Source organism: Typopeltis vanoorti, chromosome 15 (assembly GCF_054136105.1).
Source record: "Typopeltis vanoorti isolate ZY-2024b chromosome 15, IOZ_Tvanoo_1.0, whole genome shotgun sequence".
NCBI classification, from domain to species: Eukaryota; Metazoa; Arthropoda; class Arachnida; order Uropygi; family Thelyphonidae; genus Typopeltis; species Typopeltis vanoorti.
The window spans coordinates 69663644-69690624 of record NC_143563.1 but is presented as its reverse complement, the minus strand read 5'-3'; the positions used below and the strand labels follow the sequence as shown (position 1 = coordinate 69690624).

General features: G+C 34.8%; 1 protein-coding gene across 1 annotated transcript in view; it reads left to right on the top strand.

Moving 5' to 3' along the window:
* The window catches only part of Orc4 (origin recognition complex subunit 4), a 150865-nt gene that overhangs the window by 111495 nt on the left and 12389 nt on the right, over window positions 1-26981 (top strand). The window contains exons 9-10 of the mRNA XM_090405112.1: window positions 2890-2998; window positions 8870-8965. Coding sequence (XP_090261238.1) covers window positions 2890-2998; window positions 8870-8965 — 205 coding nt within the window. The remainder of the gene's footprint in view (window positions 1-2889; window positions 2999-8869; window positions 8966-26981) is intronic.

The following is a 26981-nucleotide window of genomic DNA, read 5'->3' as shown; positions in this document are numbered from 1 at the left end:
ATCTGTTCTAGGAAATATGCAATCACAAGCAAGGTCAGTGTGATGCACTGTCAACCAGCATGCCTGTAGTGTGCGCTGTCGCATTTTTGCAATGCAATACGGCCTGCTGCGGTGTTAGTGTGTGTTTAGCTTTACATTGAATACGAGACTGATGATACTTGACCCTAAACCAAGGTGTTCTGTTAACATTTCAGGATTTGTGAAGTGTTCCATCATAGGAAAAGTTTGAGAAACCCTGCTCTAAGGTATAGCTTTGAAATGTATCTGTTGTTTATGTAGTACCTTGCATTTTCACTTTGTACACTTGTATATGTTGTGGTACTGCTTGCATTTAAAAATGGATATTGTAGATGTTCATTTGGATGCATTAGACAACTTGCTCGCTATTACAAAAGGAGAAAAGTCTCAATCAAAGCTCTGTAAGGAAATACGTTAAAAAATTCACCATAGTAAAATATCTGCTATAACAAACTGTTTCAGTGGTCCCTGTGAGTGCTGTAGTGAGTCAACTTTATTAGATTCAATCTTATAAAATGAGATTCATTCCTAAAAGGAAGTTTATTTTCTTATTTGTAAGATTTTCTAAATTTTCCAAAATTTTATGCTAGCACTTAGTTAAATTATGAAAATATACATGTCATTTAAAAATTAAACTAGCATTACAGGCATAATTTAGTCACTATAAGTGTAAAAATGTAAAATTACTATGAGGATTTTCTGAATCAAGGTTTCATGCCACTCCTGATATCAAATGTTAGCAAAAAAAATGGCAAAGCTTATTAGATAATGGAGCTACTCTGCATTTCCAGTCAAAGGCTAAGTTAAATAATTCATATAAAATGATTAATTTATATTGAAAAAGTAATTGAAAAAATATACCTGGTTGTATATTTTTAGAAAGTAGGGATGACAAATATTTGGAGTTATACTTGATTGAGCTGAAAACATGTAAGGTGGTGATAAAGCATAAATACAGGGTGTCCCAAAATTCACGCAAGAAGAAATTTTGATAGAAAACACAGGTTTTTAATTAAAAATTGTAATTTCTTATTGATTCATAAAGTATACAGTATAGGGTTATGCATGGAATAGCATATCGGGTAAATGGCCTCCACGGCTTTGCTGGCACATACGCACTCTTTTGTCGAAATTTTCCATTACCGTTTTGCATAAATGTGGTTGAATTTTGTTAATACAGCGCTCAATTTCCTCCTTCAAGGCGTGGGTGGTTGTGGGCTTGTTGGCATAAACCTTAGACTTCAAAAAACCCCAAAGAAAAAAAGTCCAATGGCATTAAGTCACGTGATCTGGGTGGCCAATTCTGATCGCCAAAACGGGAAATTACACGACCAGGAAATGACTCATGCAGTAATTGAATTGTTTCTTGGGCTGTATGGCATGTGGCACCGTCTTGTTGAAACCACATGTCGTCCACATCTGTATCTTGCAATTTAAGCACAAAAAACTGGATTATCATATCGCGATAGCGAGCATGATAATTAACTGTTATTGCCTTACCAGCCTCATTTTCAAAGAAGAATGGACCGATGATGCCTCCAGCCCAAAATCCGCACCAAACGGTGACATGTTGTGGATGCATTTGTTTCTCAACAATCGCTCGTGGATTTTCTGAAACCTCAAATGCGACAATTTTGTCGATTAATGAAGCCATCAAGATGAAAATGAGCCTCATCGCTGAAGATGATTTTGTTCGAAAAATAAGCATCCACTTGTTGTTGTTCCATAATCCATTCAACGAGCTCTCTTCGCTGTGTGTGGTCAGTAGGCTTCAGTTCTTGAGTCAATTGAACTTTGTAAGCATAACGATGCAAATCTTTCGTGAGAATACGCTGTAGAGAGCTTCTCGAAATGCCCAATTCGGCACCATGGTGCCGAATTGATGTTCCTGGACTCTCAGTAACATTCTCACGAACTGCTTCGATGTTTTCTGTTGAACGATTTGTTGAAGGACGGCCAGAGTGTATAAGATCACTAATTGATCCAGTTTCCTTGAATTTCTTAATTAATCTTTTCACAGTTGAAGTTAAATCACTATTCCTACCATATTTTGTACAAAAATTGCGAACTGTAGCTGCCAGACCTTCATTATTTTTAAAATATTGCTCAACAATGAAAATGCGTTGTTCTTTCATGTAGCGCTCCATTTTTAATAACCCTGAACTGTCACACTGTCTTTTTTTTCTCGTTGGCAACACTTTACCACACAAATGGCACTAAATTTAAATCTTGCGTGAATTTTGGGACACCCTTTACAACTAGTAAATGATTAATGAAGGAAAATGATGAATCAAATAGACTGCATGTTTTAAAAAGTTTGGGAAGGAAAAAAGTGAAGACTAGAAATTTTTAAAACTGAAAATGGAATCAAAACTAGTAAAATATATATATAGGACCAGTAGCATGACTGTAGTGCTGGCCATTTTGTGAGAATCACTGTCAAATGAATAACAGCACAAAATTTTTAGTCTTCACAGTTTTCATTTTCAAATTTTTTAAAATCTGTAGTCCATTTGATTCATCATCCCCCCCCCCCTCGTTTATTGGTTGTATTTATGCTTCATTATCAACATCATATTGATCGGCTCAGTCAAGTGTAACTCCAAATATTTTGTCATCCCACCTTCTAAAATTATACAATCAGATGTCATTTAAATTACTCTTTCAGTATAAATTAAACATTTTATATTAGTCATTTAACTCCAACCTCTGTTTGGAGATATCGAGCTATTCCAATACCTAATAATAAGCTTTTCTATTTTTTGTCAACAAATGCAAATTACTTTTTATAAGATTTCATTTTTAAATGATAAAAAATTTAAGTAAAAGTATTTTGATCTTGATTAGCTGCTTTTATATATACGAGTATAGCTTCTTTCCATTGCACTATTGGATCAGAATCATCAAAAATTGGAACCTGGTGATTTTCTTGAGTCATATGCATATCATTCTGTTGACTCCAAAACTGCTATTCTTCATGGTGAGTTGAATTAAATATAGGCATGTACGAAAAGTTTTCTATATGATAAAATAGAATAAAATAAAAAGCATTTACTGTATGCCAAAATTCAATTTGCCTCTATATTCAAATTTGTTATGAAATTTTATTTCATAAAATGCATACTATAACACAAGGAAAGGAGTAAATATTCACGGACCATGTATTTCGACCTGTAAATTACAGGTCATCATTAGTAGCAGTAGGCAGTTGAATACAAGATAGAACTTGAACAATGGATTAATTTAAGCTGCATGATGAAAAAAACTAGTATTTACTCATTAATATTTTAATATTATTATAACATCAATAATAAAATATTCATATTTTCAGATAATGCAGAATATTGTATATTTAATATTTTAACCAGAAAGATTGTTGACATAGCCAAAAACAATCAAGCAAAAGATATAACAGAATCATCAAATTCCTGATTTGTACTTCCCCCAAGGGATGTTCAATTACTATGACAGCACCACATGATTAAGTTTACATTATTATTTAATCTACTATCAACAATTTTCCTTCAAATCAATCAATTACTTGTGAGCCCTCCAGTATTGTCATACCTGACATTTCATGCAGAATTCTAAGGTATTTCATATGCTTTTTCCAGATCTACAAAACACTTAAATATAGATATTTGTTGTATTTCCATGATTTCTGAACTATTGTCTTAAAGTGAAAATCTGATCCTGTGAGAGCTCTACTCCAATCATCTGGCATTCATCCCTTTTACCAAGACTTCTGAATTATGCAATATAACTACTGTAAAACTTTTTATACCTCCATATTTGAGCATTTTTCAAATATGGAGTTCAAATATTATTTATACAGGTACTTCATGGAGTCAAAAGACTCAGTGGGGGAGACCCACACTATCCATTGACAATAATATATCTATCATACATCTTAAACTTATTCATTGTTGGGTGGCTCATAACCACCTTTGGCAATCCCATTCACTCATTCACCACTCTTCAAATAAAGAACCTAGTCAGCACACCCTTACTAACCACACTCTTACATCAAGTGTGACTCCTTGTTTTTTCTCTACTCCCCCATGTATTGAAAAATCTCTTTTCTGTCATCTTATAGAATCTCTTTCTATCATATCCTCTCTGCCTGTCAGCTAAACTCTGCAACCCACACACCTTCAATCTATCCTCATAGGGAACATTCCACAGACCTGTCACAAGCTTGGTAACCTATCTCTAAATCTTCACCACCACCACCTCTCGTTCCCCTAGAAAATCTGTGCACAACATGTGGCCAAATCATAGCCTTATAAAGAGGGATAACAACCTTCCTATCTTGTCAGTGTGTTCTTCAACATCCAAATAATCCTCTGAGCTATTTTGCCAACTCTATATCCTCTGAATTTCAAATCTCTATCTACCATCACCCACTGATTCCTACCCTAATCAATTTCCTGTAATCTATCAGTATGATATGGAGTATGTAACTCTCTCATCCCAAAGTGCATTATCTTACATTTTACGACATTAAATTGACAAACATTGTCCTTTGCCCACACTGTCAATTTATTTAAGTTATCCCTGCAAGATATCTACATCACCTTTATCAACTGTTACCCTCTCCAGTTTTGCATCATCAGCAAACAATTGAATATTCCCTGCCTCAAATCTTCCACTATATCATTAATGTACAGATTAAAAGAGTAGCAGCCCTGGGGCACTCCACTGGTTACCCTCATTCGCCTTTATTCCACTCAACCATACACCACCCTCTGATGTCTATCGCCTCCCCCCCCCCCCAAATCCATGCCGCCAGCTTCATATCCATTCCCATTTGGTCCAACTTATGTAATAATTTTCCATGCAATTCTGGTTTTGTTGACCGAGTGGTTAGCGTATCTGCTCTCCAGCCGAAAAGCTGCAGGTTCGAATCCCACCGTGGCCATGGATGTTTGTGATTGTCTGTGAAAATTCTAGTGGTGGTGGTTGGTAGATGGCGTTGATGTAGTTCCAGTTCGTTGTAGTTGGTGAATTGAGTGGTGGAGACAGAGAGTTGTAGGGTAGGTGCTTTCACTCAATGAGTCTTTGGACTCCCTGGAGGTGTCACATAATAATAAATTCTGTCAAATGCCTTTGCAAAGTCCAGCAGTATCTGTAATTTGCCACTTCTGTCTTGGAGCCACTTTTATATAATGGAACTAGCTTAACCCTGTTTTCACTCTCTTGGAACTTTTCTAGAGCTGAGATTTAGATTAAACAGCTTTCTCAGAGGCACTGCCAGTTCACTTGCACATTCTCATAGGACACTGTCCTGACGCAGTGTGACCTTTGCTGTCCATGCACCATAAAGCCACAAATCAATCAATCTCGTAGAACACATCCTAACATAACATACAGACCCACTGCTGCATTCACGTTGATATTTTAAATATACTAAGTACCTCCAATTCATTTACCTCACTTCTCACATCAGTCTTGTCATATCTTCTATCCTAGCTACCTTTCCACATTTCATTTTTTGATGGCTTTTTCTACTTCAAGTATTGATATATATGTTCCTCATTGCATTCCTGTTGAGCGTTTTCTACCACAATGCTCACTCTTTGTTTCATTTGGCAATCTTCCAAAGTAATCACTCCAATCATATAGAATATCTTTATTTTCAGTTTTCATGTCACCTTTATTATCTCTAATTCCTTTTACATTATTCATTTTTCCATTTATGAGTTTTCCCAATATCCTCCAGAACATTTCACCTTCTTGATATTTATTTATGTTTAGACCGAAATCTTCACATTAACTGCCTGTTAAACTTCTGAGTCCACCATGGAGTTGTGTTTTTTTTCTATGCCTGCAGAAAAAAAAATCCGTTTGTTTTCTTCAGAGTTCACTGCTGAATTTTTAAGATTTTGTTCTTGTTTTCGAACTCATTTTTCTACAAGTTCCATTTCTGTTCCATTAATGTTTCTTATGTTGATGGTATCAATCTTGAAACCCTGCTGATGTTCAGTTGGTATGAACTTGATCAATTCTTCAGCCTTGTCATAACAGCATTATGGCAAAAATGGAAGAGCATTGACCATAACTGTGGTCATTTTATTATGTATAGCAAGAAGTAATTGTATTGGCCACCACTGGTCTAAAAGAAATTTTATCTTTAAAACGTTTTGTAATCTTTTGTCATAACAGCATTATAACAAAAACAGAAGAGCAATGATTTACCATAACTGTAGTATTTTGTTACATTTAGCAAGAGGTAACTATGTTGGCCACCAGTGGTGGCCATTACAGTCAAAAAGAAATTTTCTCTTTAAAATGTTTTAAAAATCTTCTTTAAAAGTTTGAATTTTTTTTATTTTTTAAAAAGCTTTTGTCTAATTTTGCATAAATAGCCATAGAAATGCAGATTCACTTGCATATTTTTAAATGCCATTAATGCTAAGTTTTTAGAATACTTTTGCATTTATTGTGAGTTTGACATTGATTAGTTTGTCTAATTTTCTTTGAACTCATGGTAGCAGTGTTTGTTTCTAACCTGTCTCTCAAATCTATGTTCAACTTGTTTTGAATACTTATTTTATACTGCTAGTTTGGGATTTTGGCAAATTTCTCTTTTATTTCAGCCTTGCTAATTCTGTAATGTTTTCATATTTTTTATATACTAAAAATAGTGACTAGGTAACTAAAATGTGTTACCTGATTCTATTTCTGCTTATTTTAGAATTGCCATTTCATATTTTTTCTTTCCATTTTATTCCTGCTTGCCCCTCATTTTTTTCTTTGCCCAGCTGCTAATGAATTGGCATCTAATAATAGTGTAGAGTATTGAGACTTTTAATTTCTTTTGGGTAGGAGATTGAGAGAAAAAAGTTCAGCACCTCTAAGATATAATTTGAATTATGTCAATGACAAAACATTATGACAAATTTTTGTCATAACAGCAATTTGCAGATTATTATATAAAAACTGCTATAGAAAAGCTTTTTCTATAGCAGTTTTTAGTAGCTTCCAAATTAAACAGTTTGGTGTGCAGGTAGTATCATTTTCATAGTAAGAAATTCTAGATTTTCACTACGCAAAGCATACAAAGCAACTTTTTGAACACTGAAAAATTATGTTTTAGTTGCTTTAGTATGTACATCTGATAGACATAACATGTTTCATTGCCTTAGCTGCCTCACTGTGCATTTCAGCTTAATCCTAACTAGAATATTTTTTGGAAATTTAAAATAGACCAACAACTCTATCATCATAAAGGATGCCAAAATTCCACTTCACATCTTTATAGACTACTACCAGATGTGTTAGAGATGTTTTCCTGATTTTCTATAGTACATTTCTTTTAGCATAAGAATATAGCTAAAGGAGAGCATAAGAATAGAGCTATAGGACTTAGGTTGGAATTTTGTATAGTTTTTGTTATGGTGTTTACTATAGTGAGTGTTGATACTGCTTGGAAAGAAGTCAATGGATACCATAGTGTGAGGAACAAACAGCTATGATGCCCACTTTAATAAGATGGACCTACTTTCATCTCTAATCCTATGAGGCACCTTTCCACAAGCATACAATAGCAATCAATGGGAATTTTGGACCATTCTTCCTGTAGGCATGTAATGAGATCCTGGACTGTTGTGGGGTGGATGTTCCTTGACCTCACCCAGTGCTCCAGTTCATCCCACAGATGTTCAGTTGGGGGTTGAGATCAGGGCTTTGTGGAGGCTAGTCGAGTGTGGTGACATTCATTCCCACAAACCATGCAGTTACAGTAGCAGCTTTGACACAGGGCATTGCTGTAAAAGACTGGTCATTCTGTAGAAATGCCACACAATAGGATTGCAGCGTAAATGTTCAGATATCTTTTGGAGTTCATTGTTCGTGGCACCACAAACAGGTCTGTGACCAAACGAGGAAAAACAGGACCATACCATCACACCACCACTTCCTAATTTTATAATTGGGGTTACACACTCTGGTAAGAGATGTTCACTGGACATCCACCACACCCGTCTTATCTTCTGAATACAGAGGGTGTAGAGTGATTCATTGTTCCGTAATACAGCTGTTAAATCTTCCATGTCCCACTGTATGTGCTCTTTGCACCACTGAAGAAGATGATGCATGTTGGTTCAGGTAATGTGGGGCTTGTGTATTGTGGTCCTACCATGGAAATCCATGTTTGTGAGCCTTGGTTTTGAATGTTTCTTTGCAGACTTGCGTTCCAGTTGATGCCCAAAAATTATATTATAATACAAATTATAATACATAGTATCTATCCTTCATAGCACTCTATGGTCATGTTTGGTGAGTATGATGGGTTGCCACTGCAGGTAACATTTGCAGTTGATTCCCTGTGCTTCCATCTCAGTATGATATCACTGGTTGTTGACCTGTGGAGGCCCAATTTTTCAACAGTTTGTCAGCAATGTGGAATCCTATCACAATGCCTCTTTCAAACTCCATCAGTATCCTTCTCACAGTCATTTCATCTGGACATAGTTGAACTGACTTGGGAGCATTGTATTCCTCTGATTTATACGAGCTACAAACATGCGACTCATTTCATGGCATTATGCACCTTGCCCATGGGGGGGGGGGTGTCCAGTCTTTCCAAGCAATGTTATTATATGTATTACAGTTACATGTGTGTCTACAAGTTCATTATTCTTCTGTTTTATGGATGCTTATTTTGTTTTGTGAGATGTTTATATAATTACTTTTTTTTTTTGCAGATTATTATACTGCAAAAAATATATTTCTTTACATGAAAATCTTTATAATTATTTCATCATAACTTCACATTGTCCACATAATGAGAAAATTTAACTACACTGCTTTATTGAATTATATATATGTGTTAACTTTATTAAAATAGGTCTTTCTATACTTGAACTATCATTGATCATTGCAATGATGCATCTCACAATTATTTATGAAGGAGAACCGCTTAATTTTGAGTTGATTTATCGAGGTAAGTATTTTTCTACCTTATTCATTTTTTTTAAAATTTATCTTTTTATGTTTCATCATCATCATCATCAAATTCCTGCCATGTACCCTCAAGGGGTGTACAGGATATGACAGTACTACATGAAAAAATTACATCATTACTAACTTCCTATCTACAATTTTCCTCCAAATCAGTCTGTTACTTGTCAAGACTCCAACATTATCAGATCTTATATTTCTATCGTCTAAGGCACTTTGTACCGTATCAATCCACCTATATCTTGGTCTTCCTCTGGGTCGTTTTCCTGCCAACCTGGCAGAGAACCCTTGTTTTGCTAATCTTTCCTCTCCCATTCTATTTAAGTGACAATACCATCTGAGATTAGCTCTTCTAAGGCATTCCTGGATGCTGACAATGTCAAGTTCTTTCCTAATATCCTCATTTTTAATATGCTATTGCCATTGATGCCATCTGTTCACGCCTCTAATCTTTCTCAGGAGGACTCTCATATCTGCGGTCTCTAGTCTTTGGTCAAGTGTTTTACTTCTGACCCAGCTCTCAGATCCATAAGTTAAAATTGGTTTGAACACAGTCTTGTATACAGCTAATTTAGTGTTCCGACTAATTTCTTTCTTATTCCATATGAATTTATTCAATTGACTTCCCACGATACCAGCTTTGCTGATTCTGTTGTCTATTTCTATATTTAGTTTACCATCTTCAGTAAAAATTGTGCCTAAGTAGCTGAAATGTTTTACTTGTTCCACAGATTCTCCATTCACAACACAGTTGACATTTTCAATGATTCTGCCTATTTTCATTGTCTTTGTCTTTTTATTGCTAACCTTCATACCATATCTATTACAACAGCTATTCAATTTAGTCAGAGAATCTTGCAGACTTGTAGCGGATTTATTTAGAAGTATAACATCATCCGCATAAAGCAAAGAGCTGACATTAACATCTCCAATTTTGATATCAGGTTTAATACCACATTCCTTCATGTGATCCATATAGATAATGAATAACAGAGGGGATAATGTATATCCTTGTCTCACACCAGATTTAACATTAAACCATCTTCCTGTACTTCCTTCAATTCTAACTGCTGACTCACAACTCAAATAAAGACTAAGTATTGCTTGATATAATGCCCCATTGACACCATATAACTGCAGCGTATTGAATAGCTTCTCTCTTGGCACCTTGTCATATGCCTTTTCCAAATCGACAAAACTTAAATACAGATCTTTGTTATATTCCCATGCTTTCTCGACTATTTGTCGTAAAGTGAAGATCTGATCCTGACAGCCTCTATTTGGCCTGAATCCAGCTTGTTCTTCACCAAGCTTTTCTTCCACAATTCTTCTCAACCGTTTCTCAAGTATACTTGCATAGATCTTGCCAGGAACACTCAGTAGGGAAATACCTCTGTAATTCTCACATTCAGTTTTATTTCCCTTTTTATATATGGGTACTATGAGAGCTCTACTCCAATCATCGGGAATTCGTCCCTCTGTCCGGGCTTTCTGAACTATGCAGTGCAACCACTGTAAGACTCTTATACCACCATACTTCAGCATTTCTGGTCGAATATCATCTACTCCTGCTGCCTTTCCACATTTCAAGCCTTTGATGGCTTTTTCTACTTCAAGTATGGATATGTATTCCTGACTGCATGCCTGGTCAGTGTTTTTTATCACTGTGCTGTCTTTTTATGTTTGGATAGTATATTTCATCTATTGTAAAAATGTTGCAGATGTAAATTTAGCATCCAGATTTAGATTTAGTATCAAATTCTTTAAAACTCTAGTGTTTGTGGGATTATTTATGTCATTGCATCCTTACCATCCAGATAAATATATGATAAAAATTTTGTACCATGTTCTAACGTAATGTTGTGCACAAGTTCATGTAGAGAAACACAAGAAATAAGAAAAGCCTCTTTGACTATTTTATTATTGATGTGATGTATGCTGGTTTGGGATACTCTTGTACTTCCAAAGAGTACTTTACAAAAGATTTGAAATTGGAAGTGATCACCACTTGGTTCTAAGTAGGATAAAAATGAATATTGCATTGAAAAGAACAATATACAAACATCATTCAGGGAAAAAATGAACCAGTTTGTAAACAAGAACCAAACCTTGGAGTCTTGGTGGCAAACTATGATATAAAGAAAACATTGAATGATTCAGCTAGGGAGGCATGTGGTGAATTTATCTGCAAAGATAGAAAAATAAGATCACATGGTAGATACAAAAGTTAAAGAAGCAGTCCTGGAAAAGAAGAAAGCATGCTGAAAGCTTCTAGCAAATAAGTTGGCAGATGTCCTAAAAGGATACAGAGAAAAACTTTATCAAGCTAAACATAAAATAGCTGAACAAAAGTCATGAGAAGACTTTGGCAAGAATATAGAAGATAAATATTACGAAGGTGTCAGAATATTCTGGAACTCTTGAAAAAGATTAGAAATGCAGGAATGGTACTGTAAAAGAAATTAAAGATGATAAAGGTAATATGAAAACTGAAGATAAGGCTATTCTAGATATCTGGAGTACTTTGAAAGACTGTTAAATGAAACAGTCAGTTACATATTGAGGTAGAAAAAGCCATCAAAAACTTGAAATATGGAAAGGCAGCTGGAATGGAGATATAAAAGTTTCGCAGCAGCTGCGCTGTGTAGTTCAAAGAGACTGGTCAGGTCAAATTCCCAATGATTGGAGTAGAGCTCTCATAGTACCCATCTATAAAAAAAGGGAATAAAACTGAATTTGAAAATTACAGAGGAATTTCTCTACTAAATGTTCCAGATAATATTTATGCAAGCATACTCGAGAAGAGGCTAAGAAGAATTATGGAAGAGTGACTTGGAGAAGAACATGCTGGCTCTGGTCAAATACAGAAGTACAAAGAACTGTACTTCAGTTTTGTAGATCTGGAATGGCATATGACAAAGTGCCAGAGAAAAGCTCTTCAAAAAATGCTATAGTTCTGTTGATGGAACATTATATGGAACAATACATTTTATGTAATTTGTAAATCAGTGATTAGAATTGAACGAATACAACAAGATGATTTGATGTAAAATCACATCTAAGAATGAGGGTGCACACTACCCTCTTACTTATCATCTATATGGATTGCATTATGAAAGAAAGTGGCATTACACCTGATATTAGAAACAGAGATATCAAATTTAGTTCTTTGCTTTATGCAGATGATGTTGTACTCCTGACCACATCCAGTGCAAGTCTCCAGGAATTTCCAACTAATGCAACTGTAACAAATTTAGTATTAAAATCAGCAATAAAAAAACCAAAATTATGAAAATAGGTAGGAACATAGAAAACTTCAGCTGTATTACTTGTTACATTACTTGTTCTACTTACAAGTAAAATATTTCAACTATTTAGTCATGGTGTTTAATAAGGATGGCAAATTAAATATGGATATAGGTAACAGAATAAGCGAAGCTGGTATGGTACGGAGCCCATTGGAATAAATTTGTATAGAATAAGAGAGAAATTAGCCAAAACCCTTAACTAGTAGTATAGAAGACGTTGGAAACAGTTTTAAGTTTTAGATATGAGAATTAGATTAGAAATAAAGCACTTGATCAAAGATTAGAGACTACAGAGTTCTAAAAAAAATTAGCAGCCTGAACAGGTGGCATCACTGGCAGAATCATACTAAGATTGAAGATTTTTATGAAGGAACTTGGTACGGTTAGCATTCATGAATGTGTGAGTAGGGCTAATCTTAGGTGGTGTGGTCATATTTCCTCTCACATTAATCAGAATGGGAGAGGAAATATTAGCTTGACATCAAACAAGCAGGTGTTTGATGCCAAGATGGTGGAGAAAAAAAGACCCAGAGGAAGACCAAGGTCTAGGTGGATTGATTCAGTCAGAAGTGCCTTAGAAGACTGAAATGTTGGATCTGATAATATTGGAGTGCTTGCAAGTACAAGTAACCCTTGATGAATGTGTGAGTTGGGCTAATCTTAGGTGGTGTGGTCATTAATCAGAATGGGAGAGGAAATATTATCACAAGCAGGTGTTTGATGCCAAGATGGTGGAGAAAAAAGACCCAGAGGAAGACCAAGGTCTAGGTGGATTGATTCAGTCAGAAGTGCCTTTAGAAGACTGAAATGTTGGATCTGATAATATTGGAGTGCTTGCAAGTACAGGTAACCCTCGTATGACATGGTACTTATACAACATGGTTTCGATATAACAGAGTCTACAAATTGTAGTCATCCTTGTTCAACACGGTACTTATACAACATGGTTTTGATATAACACGGTCTACAAACTGTAGTAATCTTTTATCTTTTCATATATTTTTCACCACACGACCTAAAAAATCAAATTTTATCTTCATTAAATTTGTGTCCACCTGCATCGCACATGTAGTTATAAGCAGTGAATTTATATTAGGGGAAATACTCTTTAGCACACATGTACTTTTTTTTTTTTTTTTTTAGCGTCAGTTGTTTACTATATAAAGCGTTTATTATTGAAATTTGTCTTCGAAAACGAAGAGTTTTTCTGCCAGGAAAACGCATTAAACATCATAAGCTTGTTAATCTCAAGCTGAGCACTTTATTTTCTGGTGAGTTAATGATGTAATGCTTTTTTTATGTCAAAAAAAAAATTATTATAGTAATGACCACTAAAACTGCAACAAAAGATAAAAAACCAACATTGAAAAGAAAATTAATTTCTCTAGAAGAAGAAATTAAAATCTTAGGTCGGTTGGAAAATGGAGAAAAACCAGGAGTTGTTGCAAGGACTTTGAAGTTAAATGAATCAACAATTCAAACAATCAAACAAAATGAACATAAAATCTGAGAAAGTGTTATTGTTGGGTCAACGGTAAGTGCAAAGCGCGTTGCTCGTGTGCGCGATATTCTAATAGAAAAAATGGAGAAATCTCTAATGATTTGGATAGAAGATTGCACTCAAAAGAAAATTCCTTTGGAAGGAAATCTTATTAAACAAAAAGCTCTCAAAGTTTATAAACATTTAAAAGAACTTGATCAAGATTCTTCAGAAGATAGCTCTCAGCATGGTTTTGTGCCAGTAAGTGTTGGTTTGAAAACATTAAAAAGCGGTTTTTTTTTTGCATAATCTTAAAATCCAGGGAGAATCAGCAGACGTAGAAGCTGCCTGAAAATACCCAGGAGAACGTCTAAAAATCATTGAAGAAGGTGGTTATAGTGCAGACCAGGTGTTCAGTGGAGATGAATCCAGGCTATATTGGGAAAAAAAATGCCAAAACGCACCTATATTTCGAAAAAAGAAAGATCAGCTTCTGGATTCAAAGTTTCCAAAGATAGAATTACTTGACTGTTTTATGGTAATGCATCAGGTGATTACATGATAAACCCAATGTTTATTAACTGATCCTCAAATCCTCGTGCTATGAAAGGGCTCGACACGTCCACCCTACCTGTTTATTGGCCGGCCAACAAAAAGGCATGGGTTACAGCTAGCATGTTTGAAAATTGGTTTCTTGTGTGTTTTTGTACCTAATGTAGAAAGTTACACAAAGAAAAAAAATATCGACTTCAAAATTCTACTAATTTTAGATAACAAACCAGGCCACTGAACAAATTTAAGCCATCCGAATATTAAAATAACTTTTTTTTTTTGCTGTCTAATACTACTTTACTTATTCAACCACTCGACCAAGGAATAATATCAACATTTAAGTCATAGTCGAACATTCCAATTAATTTTGTAAAAAAATGGAATCTAATCCAAACATGACACTGCCTCGAGCATGGAAAGAGTTTTCAATATTGAATTGTGTGAAAATTATTTCTCTGTCCATTAAGGAATTACACTGAATGCTTGCTGTAAAAAAAAATATGGCCTGAAGCCATTCTGAAATAAAATTTCATACCTCCAGTGGATGCTGAGCTAAGTCGCATAATAAACATCAAACACATTTTTGGTGGAAAGGGCTTTTGCGATGTGGTTGAAAATGAAATTAGTGAACTAATTGATGGGGAAACGGATTTAAATGAAGAGGGGAACTGGTACAATTAATAAACAATGTCGAACCAAATGGCAAGGAAAGTTCTACCAAAGATTCTGATTGTGATAAATCCATTAAGGAATTCAGTTTAAAGAAATTGGCAGAAGGATTGGATTTGGCAAGAAAGTTAGGAAGTTATTTTATGGATAATGATCCCTCAATGGAGCACTCTGGGAAATTCATGAGACAATTGGATATCTGTTTATCTCCATATTATGAACTTAATAAAAATTGCAGCATAGTAATAAGCAAGGTCTTATTACTAACTTCCCGATAATTAAACCAGCCAAAGTATGCAATGAGAATTATACAAATGATGTCCAAGAGATTTAAGTGATGACGAGGTCCAGTCACTCGTAAATCAAGAACATCTACAAAATGTTATTTTTGGAGACAGTGATGATGATTAAAATATGCACTTTATTTTATTTTGCCTAAACATTTATGCATTATGTGCAATGAAGTTTACACACAATTTGTAATTTTTATAATTTTATACTATGTATTTGTTACCTGAATTAAATAAAAATATATTTTTTGTTGGATATGTCATTGTTGTTTATATAATTAAAAAAAAAACTATGGAATGACTTCTAATGGGACTATATTGATCAAGTACATATAATAAACAATTATGTTATACCAACTAGTTTCACCAACTAAGGCTGTTGGCATCTTCAGGATACATAACTGATGTAAGGCACTAAAAAGCAAAAAACTGTTACAAACTATAATAAACCGATTCCAATTATATTAGACAAAGAACAGAGCGCATACAATACATGCATAGAGCATGCATGATCTCACTTGTTGTTATTTAGGAATGTTCTATAGTTGGCACTGTAATTCAGTTCTGGTGAGTTAAGAGATCTAATAAGGGTCTTCCATATCACGGGAAAGATTAGTCCTTAGTTCCTGTTAAGGTTTTGTATACAGCAGGCAGCTGCTGTGGCTTCTTTAAAACTTCGAGAGCAGAAGTCCTCCTCTATGAAGGAATTGTGCTTCTATCCCATTCTATGATATGGTTCATTCTTGAGAAATGAAAAGTTAACCCTGATTTTTCTTCTCTGTTATTATTGACATCACTAATGTATTCTTTTTATCTAATTTCAAGGCTCCTTGAAGTCTGGCCAATGTAATTCAAGCCACACGAGCAGGGTATGTTGTAAACTCCAGCATATTTGAAGAAAGGATGGCCATCTTTTGGAGATCTTAAGAATTGCCTAATTGTTTCAGTAGGTTTAAAGGCCACTTTTATTTTTGTGGTCTAAGGAGTTTTGCAATCTTATTTTTGCAATTTTATTTAATTACCCCCCCCCCCACACACACACACAAAGACGAAATGTCATTTCGTCTTTGTGGGGGGGTCAGAGAAAAGTATCATGTGGACGGGTCTTCGAGGAAATCCATTCATGGTAAGGTTGTTAGATATCAGGGATAGTTCTTCCTGGAGGTCTTGTTGATCTGTTGTAAGGAGAGAGGGATGGTTCTTCAGCATGTGTACAATGCTAAGTTTCTGAGAAATGTGGGTGGGGGGAAGTGAAATGTAAATAACGTCCTGTTATTTACATTTCACGAATGGTGGTATCAACTGAGAGGTTGATACCACCACCATTCGTTAGCTTCTTAATTAAAGTGTCCAGAAATGGTAATTGGTTATCTTTTTCAAGTTCTAGAGTGAATTTGATTGTGTGATGTAAAGAGTTGATCTTGTTTAGAAAGTCTAACAGGTCCTTTTTTGTGTGGTTCCAAACAATAAAGATATCGTCCACGTATCTGCACCATACTTTGGGTTTAGGGTCTACTAGAGATAAGATTTTACTTATCCTCCTAAATCCTCCATAAAGAGATCAGCACAAGACGGAGAGAGGGGGGCTACCCATTGCAAGTCCAGTCAATTGCTGATATATGGTTTTATTCCACATGAAAAAGTTTGATGTTAAACAATAACGGAACAGAGAAGTAATATCTTGTGGGAGCAAACTTCCCAAAATGTTGATGACTTCCTCCACAGGGATGTTAGTGAATAGAGATGTAACATCCAGGCTGGCAAGTATTGGAGATTGAGATGTTGTTCAGTTTCTCAATGAAATGTTGAGAATGGCCAGACTTCAAGGAGCCTTGAAATTAGGCAAAAAGAACACATTGGTGACGTCAATAATAACAGAGAAGAAAAATCGGGTTTAGCTTTTCATTTCTCAAGAATGAACCATATCATAGAGTGGGATAGAAACACAACTCCTTACATAGAGGAGGAACTTCTGCTCTCAAATTTTTAAAGAAGCCACAGCAGTTGCCTACTGTATATAAAACCTTAACAGGAACCAAGGACTAATCTTGCCTGTGATCTGGAAGACCCTTATTAGATCTCTTAACTCACCAGAACTGAATTAGTGCCAACTATAGAACGTTCCTAAATAACAAGTGAGATCATGCATGCTCTATGCATGTATTGTACGTGCTCTGTTCTTTTAATATGATTGGAATCGGTTAATTATAGTTTGTAACAGTTTTTTACTTTTTAGTGCCTTACATCAGTTATGTACCCTGAAGATGCCAACAGCCTTAGTTGGTGAAACTAGTTGGTATTACATAGTTGTTTATTATATGTACTTGATGAGTATAGTCCCATTAGAAGTCATTCCAGAGCTTTTATGGTCAAGAAAATTGAACGTTTTAAAAAAAAAAAAAAAAAAAAAAAAAACTATTGGAACATAACCCTGCTTTTTCTATGTGATTTAAGTCTTGCATAATACGATTTATATAATGTAGCATTTTTATGGAACCTAACATCCGCATTATACGAGGGTTACCTGTAATAGGCTAATGTGGAAGAAATTGTTTATAGGATATTAGGAGGGTATATATATCAGAAAATTGATGTTTCAGTAGAAAAGATGTTTATTGATGAGCATTATTTTCATTCATACAGAGTTGGTAGAGCAAATGGACCAAGCCTATGACATGTTTGTGAGCAGTTTGCTCGTTGTTTTTTTTAAGCATGCCCCAAGCAATAGTTTCATCATTGCCTTAATCGAGAGGTTCCAATGTACCAGGAGTGTTCTGCTGCAATGTAAAACGCATTCAGGGAGACCATGAACTGTTAACACAAATGAGAATCATGGGCATGTTCTGGAGTAAGTGTTAGTCAATGGCGAACAGCAGTAATACTTGGGATACCAATGCGGTCAGTACAGAAAATCCTTAGAGCTGGGTCCCTTTTCGTATGTCATTCAGGTGGGTTAGTGTTTAACAGCAACAGATTACGCTGCAGGAATACTGTGGATGTGTGCTGGCCAATGTCTATGAAGATCTGTTCCTCCCCCATAATGTTTGGTTCTCGAACAAAGTGCATTTCTATCTAAGCAGTCATGTAAACATAGGAACCTACAGGTTTCTTAGTTTCTCAAGACCTCAATTTTCCCAAGAGAAACTATTTCACAGCAAGGTCACCTCATGGTGTGCAGTTTCTGGCCATGGCATAATTGGGCCCTATTCATTAAAGAGGGTGGCGTAACTCTGAACTTGAATAGTGAATGCTACATCAAGAATATGTTAGTTCCATTCACCCAGGATTTGCATAGGATGTGTCATGCAAAAACATTCCATTTTGTATTCCAACAGGATATAGCAACCTGTTGTGTGTTGCATATAGTGATGTGCAACAGGATATAGCAACCTGTTGCACATCACTATTCTAGAGCCTATTTATCAGAACACTTCCCTGGGAGGCTCATTTCGAGGTTCACAGAATTTCTGTACCCTTCACGTTCTTCTGATCTCAAATCACTTGATACCTTCATTTGGGATATGTTGAAGGAATGGGAAAAGAATGTTCCACAACGACCTGCCTTCAAGCCTTGATGAACTAAGGATAAAGTTGCACAATATGTCTAGCAAATGTTCTAACCCTTGTTCTCCAAGATGATAGAGAATCTTTGCATGTGCTACGAAACCTGTTTCAAGAGACAAGGTGCCCATTTCGAGCATGTAATTTACTGTTGTTGATGCTTTATTCGACCAAGATTTCACCAATAGTTGTGGGTGTACACATCATCATGTGCATATATTTCTTTGTTAATAAGCCTGTTTATTCGTATAGTGAAGGTATGTAAGTTCTTTTCACTTGAACTTTGATATCATCCAGGTCTAGCTACTCACTGATGAGACCTCAAAAAAAGGTTGAAACCGTTCTGGGTAGTGACCTCTCCTAAAGCAGTATTACATCTCCTAGGAGCCGTGTGTTTTTACATTATGAGAAAATATCAAGGATAGCGACGGAACTTGCTCCACCTTTGCTTCGAGTTGCCTTGGTGTTGTACTACCAGGTAGTCACGCTCGGATTCGCTGATAGTTCTTCGGCATGAAACTCTTAGATCGTAGTTTTTGATCTTAGAGTTTTGCATACTGGCTGTAAAATAATAAGGGATTTTTATCCCCTTAATTTAATTAACTTCGCCAGAAAAAATAGCCATTTGGCTTTTCATCTTAGTTATAATATAATATATGGGCACACCTTTCTGGCATTGGTATAGTGAAGGTATGCAAGTTCTCTTCAGTTAAACTTTGATGTCATCTGGGTCTAGCTACTCACTGATGAGACCTCAAAAAAAGGTTGAAACCGGTCTGGGTAGTGACCTCTCCTCATAATGTAAAGCAGTATTACATCTCCTAGGAGCTGTGTGTTTTTACATTATGAGGAAATATCAAGGATAGTGAGGGAGCTTGCTCCACCTTTGCTTCGAGTTGCCTTGGTGTTGTACTACCAGGTGGTCACTTACGCTTGGATTCGTTGATAGTTCTTTGGCATGAAACTCTTAGATCGTAGTTTTTGATCTTAGAGTTTCGCATACTGGCTGTAAAATAATAAGGGATTTTTATCCCCTTAATTTAATTAACTTCGCCAGAAAAAATAGCCATTTGGTTTTTCATCTTAGTTATAGACTGGCCATCTCGTACAGACCAACTTCATGGCACTGGTGGCACAAATCACATCTAGTTTCAATGTCAGAGGTCCAAGTAGCATCAGCAAGTATGGCATATCCTGTATATCATGAACTATGGAAGCCGATGACCTAATTGTGTACCACTGTTGACAGCTCGTCATTGGGCATTGTGCCTCACTTGGTGTTGGGACCATCAAAATTGAACCACTGCAGCGTGGACCAGAGTCATGTGGTCTGAGGAATCCCATTACAAGTTGTCCCAAGCTGATGGGGGGGGGGGGTGCAGGTGTGTTGTTAACAGCATGAGACTATGGCTCCGTTATGCCAGGTCAGCTCTCTTGAAGGAGGTGGTGGTTCTGTGATGGTTTGGGGAGCCTTCTCATGTGACACATTAGGTCCATTAGTATGTCTGGAGAGGTCCTTAAATGCTGCCAGCCACGAGAATGTGTTAGCTGATCATCTACATACCTTCATGGCCTTTGTGCATTCTGCAGGATGGTCTGTTTCAGCAGGACAACATGCTGTCCACAAGCCACAACCACCCCAGCATGGCTGGAGAAACGCTCATCTGAGTTTGGGATTATCCAGTGGCCCCTAAGGTGCCTGAATTTAAGTCTGTTTGAATCTCTCTGGGATTCTGTAGGACAAGACATCAGAACTGTATATATGGGACTGACATCGTCTAATTCACAGTTTGTGGATAATGCTGCAACAGGCATGGCTGGAATTACCTATGGCAACCATACGGCATCTGGTGGAGTTAATGCCTTGGGGAGTACAGGCATGTTATTTGCTATTAACATGCTATTAGGTAGGTATCTCTACTGCTTTGTCCATTGAGTGTATATCATTAGTTGTTCAGTACTTTTTTTGCGCCATACTGTAGCTGCAAAATCCAAAGTAACTTTTACTATGTCAGATTTGATTAAGAATTTCATCAATTATCAAGTTATCGATATATATATTCTTAAAGGGCATGCAGGATAACTGTGATAGTACTACATAATTAAGTTTACACTATTACTGACTTCTGAGCAGCAGTTTTTCTCAAAATTATTCCATTATTTGTCAGTACTCCAATAATGTTAGACCTTATATTTTGATCTACTTAGACAGGCTAAAGATTAACAGTATTGATCCACTGAGTTCTTGATCCTCCTCTGGGTCATTTCCTGCTATCAGGCATGTCATTTTTCTTAATATTACCTCTTCCGTTATGATAAACACGTGATAGCAAACTGGATTTTAAGTAGATTATGTGCCAAGCATGACTGTGATATCCTTACACTGTGGGATCAGTTTATTAGGAGCAAAAAGTGGTTTCATGGTGAGGATTTTGATGACATTTTCCATGAAATAAAAAAATAAATCAGAACATCCTAGTAAAATATCTTTCAAGGCTAGTAACTCTACACATAGTAAAAACAGAATCATATGTGAAGAATAACTTACATCTTGCATTTTATTGAAGGAGTGAAGGATTTGAAAATAGAATCCTCAAGCATCCTAGAAAGTTCAGGTGCAATCAGCCTGTTCATTAGTGTCCCTAGGTATGACACATTAGATCTTCTTCAAATAATTTTTCTTCCTGATGTAGTTGGACTATTCAGGCTTGCATAGAAAACACATTATTTAAATTCCACAATAAATGGAAACGGACACAAGAACTTAGTATGCCCCCTCCCAGTTACTAGTCTTGACAAAGCCATTTATGGAAAACTTTGAAAAGAAAGCCATTGAAAGATATCACAAAAAAAAAACTTGGATGTATTATGTTGATGATGTATTCATAATTTGTTCAGGAATTGCTAAAGAATTAGTGCTATTAAACTTATCTAAACAACCTACACCCAAACATAAAATGCATTCCAGAACTTGAGGATCACAGAAAATTACCATTCCTTGATATTTGTCATGAAGTATCTGAAGAAGGAATAAAGAATTAAACTTTTCAATATACAGAAAATCATTTACACTAGGAGATTCTTACATACTGCTTCACACCACCATCCATTACAAAGGATAAGCATGATAAAAACATTGAGACAGAGCTTTCAACATCTTCAATATACCACAGAAAAAAGGAATGAAGAACTTCATTACTAGGGCTTACAGTACCGAATACTGGGACCTTAGTCATTTTTTCCTAGTATTCAAATACTGATATTGATAGAGAAATAAGTTTTTCAGTACTAATTTAAAACAATTGTTTATGATTGATTCACATAAAGGTTGTAAAATTGACAATAAAAAATAATATTTAAAATTTTTAACAAAATTAACAAATTCTCCAAATTAAACTGAATAATAAACAAAACAATAAGATTAACAATAGTCACCAAAAAGAGAAGACTAAGAATGGATAAAACCAAATATCAAAACCAACATTATTATATGATAGTGAAGCATAGACAATAAGAGAAAGAGAAGAAAAGAATCACTGCAGCAGAAATGAAATATATGAGAAGTCCCAGCAGGTTATACAAGACTAGATAAAAGAGACATACTGAAAGATTAAACCAAATACCAATAATGGAAACAATAGGAAAATACAGAACCAAATGGAAAGAGCATCTAGAACGAATGACGTATGACAGAATACCCAGCAAGGTGATGAACTACTAACCAAAGTGTCAAAGAAACAAAGACTGAAATAGGCTACTTGGCATATATTTGTGAAAGGAAGATGATGAGATCATTAATATTATTGAATATGCAACTAAGGGATTGTTATATACAACATAAAGGTAACAGAAACCTGAAAATGTCATGAAACTCAGATTTGGTTTACTAGACACTTTTTTGCACACAAAGAAAGAGTAAATATTGCATATTAATGAATAATTTCAAAGATAATTGTATTATAAAAGTCTAAAAACATTTTTCTGTTTGTTTTTATAACAACAGTATGGGAGGCGTAAAAATCACTCTACCTCATTCTACCAAATTTACATGCTCTCCTATTGCCAACAACCACTCTGAACTCTTCAATTACCTTTCTCTAAATGTTGATTTTCTTCAATCCAACTTTCCTAACAAACTTTTCTCAGAGACTTCAGTGTTCACAACACCAGCTGGCAACCCTCTTCCAACTGCACAGATTAAGGGTAGAGAGACTGAATCATTTGTAACCACAAATGATTTCATACAAATTGTTCACATGCCTACCAGAATGCCAGATGATCCAAAACACCCTGAATATCTTCCTCACTAATGATTCATCTAAGTATTCTGTGAGTGTTGTTTATCCTCTACAGATGACCATCTAGTATAGATCTCTTCCCCCATGGAGCAACACACCCAACTACTCATATCTACACATTGTATGACATTACAAGAAATCCAAGTGGGATGATCTTCATAAGTTCTATGTCTCATTTCCTTGGTCAGATTATTAAACAATATTAAAAGGTAAACCTGAGTTGACAGTTAATGTCAGTTTGAGTTGACACTTAAATATTCCTTTTTGAAAGATTCAGAGCCTAGAAAATATAATTTTTTAAAAAAAATAAGATATTTTGAAGATGAGGAAATAAGGAATAAACTTTGAACTTTTATTTATGACTATCTAGTACAATAGCACTGCCCAGCATAGAATTCAAAAGGGCTTTTCTTCTGCTAATGAAATATGTGATAATGATTGCTTATATTTTTTTAAGAGCTCACTTTATTTGGATAGGTAGTGTGGATGCTTAAACATAATTAAAATTGCAGTATTTGTATGATTTTTTTTTGTTTTTGTTTTAAGAATAGCTGTATTTTAAATAATTTTTTGTCAGAATATTTATTAATTATAATGAGAGCTCAATTTAAAACATGGATTCAAGTAGTTACTTATTTTTCCTTACTTTATTGTGCCTGTTATCAAATTTTTGGGAAAAATGTTCCTGAATACCAGCATTCCATTTTCATAAAATGGGAATGGTTCATCAATGGGATGAACTGAGGATGATTAACAAAATTTTCAACATATCTCTGACAATTTATTCCAACAAGCAAGATTTCCAAAATGCAATCACACCTTGCTCTATATCAACAATATGATGGTGAAAAAAAATTGCTGCAATGCTGTGTAATGACAAGTTTAAAGTAGCTTCTATCCCAGTGGTCAAGATTTCTAGGTTTTTAAATTCACCAAAACCTCTGTATCCACCAATAAAGAAACCCATAGTATATAAAATTCATTGCTCTTGGGGCATTTGCTATGTAGGTCAGACAGGATGATCTGTAGATATCCATATGTCAGAACATAAAAGATGGTGAAAAGCAAAGGAAATATAGATCAGAATTAGCCTTTTGCATAACAAATGTAAGCCACTAAGTATTTTAGCAAAAAACCGAAGTGCTATAGATCATAAATGAAAGTTTATTTTGCACTTGGTTAGACTATAATAAATTTAGTTTAATCCTTTATCAAGTGTGAGTAAACAAAGTTTGTGCCTGAAAATATCTTCAGGACTGAGGTAAGGTAGTACAACACGAGGCAACTCGTAGCTTGGCCACCTTTGCTATGAGTTGCCTGGTGTTGTACTACCTTAACTCAGTCCTGAAGATATTTTCAGGTGCAAACTTTGTTTGCTCACACTTGGATAAAGGATTAAACTAAATTTATTATAAATCATAAATGTTATATTAGAAAATTAAGGAAGCTACAGAAATGCTCCATATCCCCACACAGTGTAACAAAAACCAGTGCTTAATTCTGTGTGAAGTTTGGTCTGCATTTATTAAAAATCTAACAGCCACAGGTATGGGATATAACATGCATTATGCTACACAATGCAACTGATAACTAGCTTTGTTCTATCACATGCACATTATTTAATTCAGTTTTTTTTTTTTTTTTAAACTGTGTAGGTCAGACAGGAAGGATGATTGCATTAAACTGTTGAAGTTCATGAAAAATCTTTTATGTGTAATTATTCTTTCTAGTTTTTAATAAATTAATACATTGTACCCCTGATGATGTAAATCGTGATGATCTATGAAACTTGCTGGGCTTTATTGTTATTTTAATAAAACTTGTTCTCATTACTAAATATATGGTCTCTACACCAGAAGTCCAATGATTGATATTCCTTATATCCTCACAGAATTATTTAAGAGCAAGAGGTCAATAAAATTGCTTCTGAAGACTGTGAAGGCAGTATAATTCTCTTGAACTAATATTCTTCTTTATATCCTTACTAAATTAACTAAAACTGGAGAAGAGAGAAAGGGAGGGAGAGATTGTTTCGTCTTCACAACAAAACCAGAATACATCAATAACACCTATGACATCATATTCTGAATAAGTATATACTAAAAATTAGAATATATCAGTATTGTATAAGACATATTCTAGATGACAATTAAGGACAAACTATTTCTTTTAGATGTTTGTTAGTTATATTACTAGAATCACACTTTCTGTTAACTTCTTCAAATAAAAGAAGACATCTGTAATGCTGTTATGAGCAAGAGCTAAACTGTCATCATTTTAATCTGTATTGAATAAATACCTGTCGATTAGGATACATCAGAAAGAAAGGATTTTTTTTTTCTTAGTTGGCTAATCCAGTGCAAGTAAATTCTTTAATGAAAGCTTATTTCAAGAGTTCTTTCTTTTAACCTCAGACATCCCTTTTCATTGTCTAAGCTTTAATTTTTTTTCCTCTTTCTCTTCGCCATTGCTGTTTTAACTTACTCCTAACAGTGACATCTCTCCTTCTCCTGCTCTTCTGTATTGTTGTTATGCTTTCAGCCATAATAGCTGACACGTCTTTCATTCTGTTCTCTTCTCCTTCCTGCTTTTCCTCAGTCACATGGCTCCTGACAAATCAGATTTGCTGGTTATGTGAGCAACAAGTTCCAAACAAAATTTAATAAATGCATCTGGAAATTCTAAATAAAGAAAATAATACACTAACTCAGTAAACAATATCTGTAAAATTTATAGTTTTGCTATTTTCTGTAATACAGTTGTATTTGTTTATCATTTATTTCTCATATTTAATTAGATGTCATTGCAAAATTTGATTTTTTTTATATTTTATTATTTCTCTTTAGGATAGTATTAGTATTATTTTTTATTAATCTACAACAAAATTACTCGTGCAAATACACCTGGATACATTTAATAAGCTTATAGAGGTCTACTGTATAAAATAGATAATTATAAATTATAAAGTAATGGAAAAATTAATTAGGATTTGTACCACAATGTCATTATGGTACAAATTAGGTACAATATCAATCTCATTCAGGTACAATATTGTGGTACAATATCAGTCTCATTCAGCTGTTTTATATTTGTCTTATTTCTTAAATTTTCATTATATAAAAAAAAATCCCAGGGAAATAAAGCAGTTTTACTAAATATATGATTACATTGGACTTCTGGTGTAGAAGTATACTTCTACACCAGAAGTCCAATGATTGATATTCCTTATATCCTCGCAGAATTATTTAAGAGCAAGAGGTCAATAAAATTGCTTCTGAAGACTGTGAAGGCAGTATAATTCTCTTGAACTAATATTCTTCTTTATATCCTTTTCAGTTTAAGAAAAAGATTTTCCTTCTAAAATCTTTTTCTTAAACTGAAGAAACAAGCTTGTTCTGCTTTAGCAGATGTTAATGAGTCCTTCCATAAATTATCCATAAAGAACAACTTAGGCATAGAAGTCTTTGTTATAATTTTACTTTAAAACAGTATATAAGAGACCTTCCATATAAATCTGTTGGTCTCTGTTTCCTTTTTTAACTTTCTTCTTAATGTGAGTCCTTCCATAAATTACGTTCCTTCAGAAATTATCCATAAAGAACAACTTAGACACAAGTCTCTGTTGACTGGACAGTCCCTCCATTTGCTAAACTGTTCCTCTCCTCATCTCAGCAAGATTTTGCCATCTTTATCTTTCTTGTCTCCATTATATGTAGTGTACTTTTGACTTAATGTGCAAAAATCACATCATCAGCACTAAGAAACATCATTTTTCTTTCTGAACTACAGAATAAAATTCTGACTTTAAAATATATCTAACATATCATGCCAGTCCATGCTT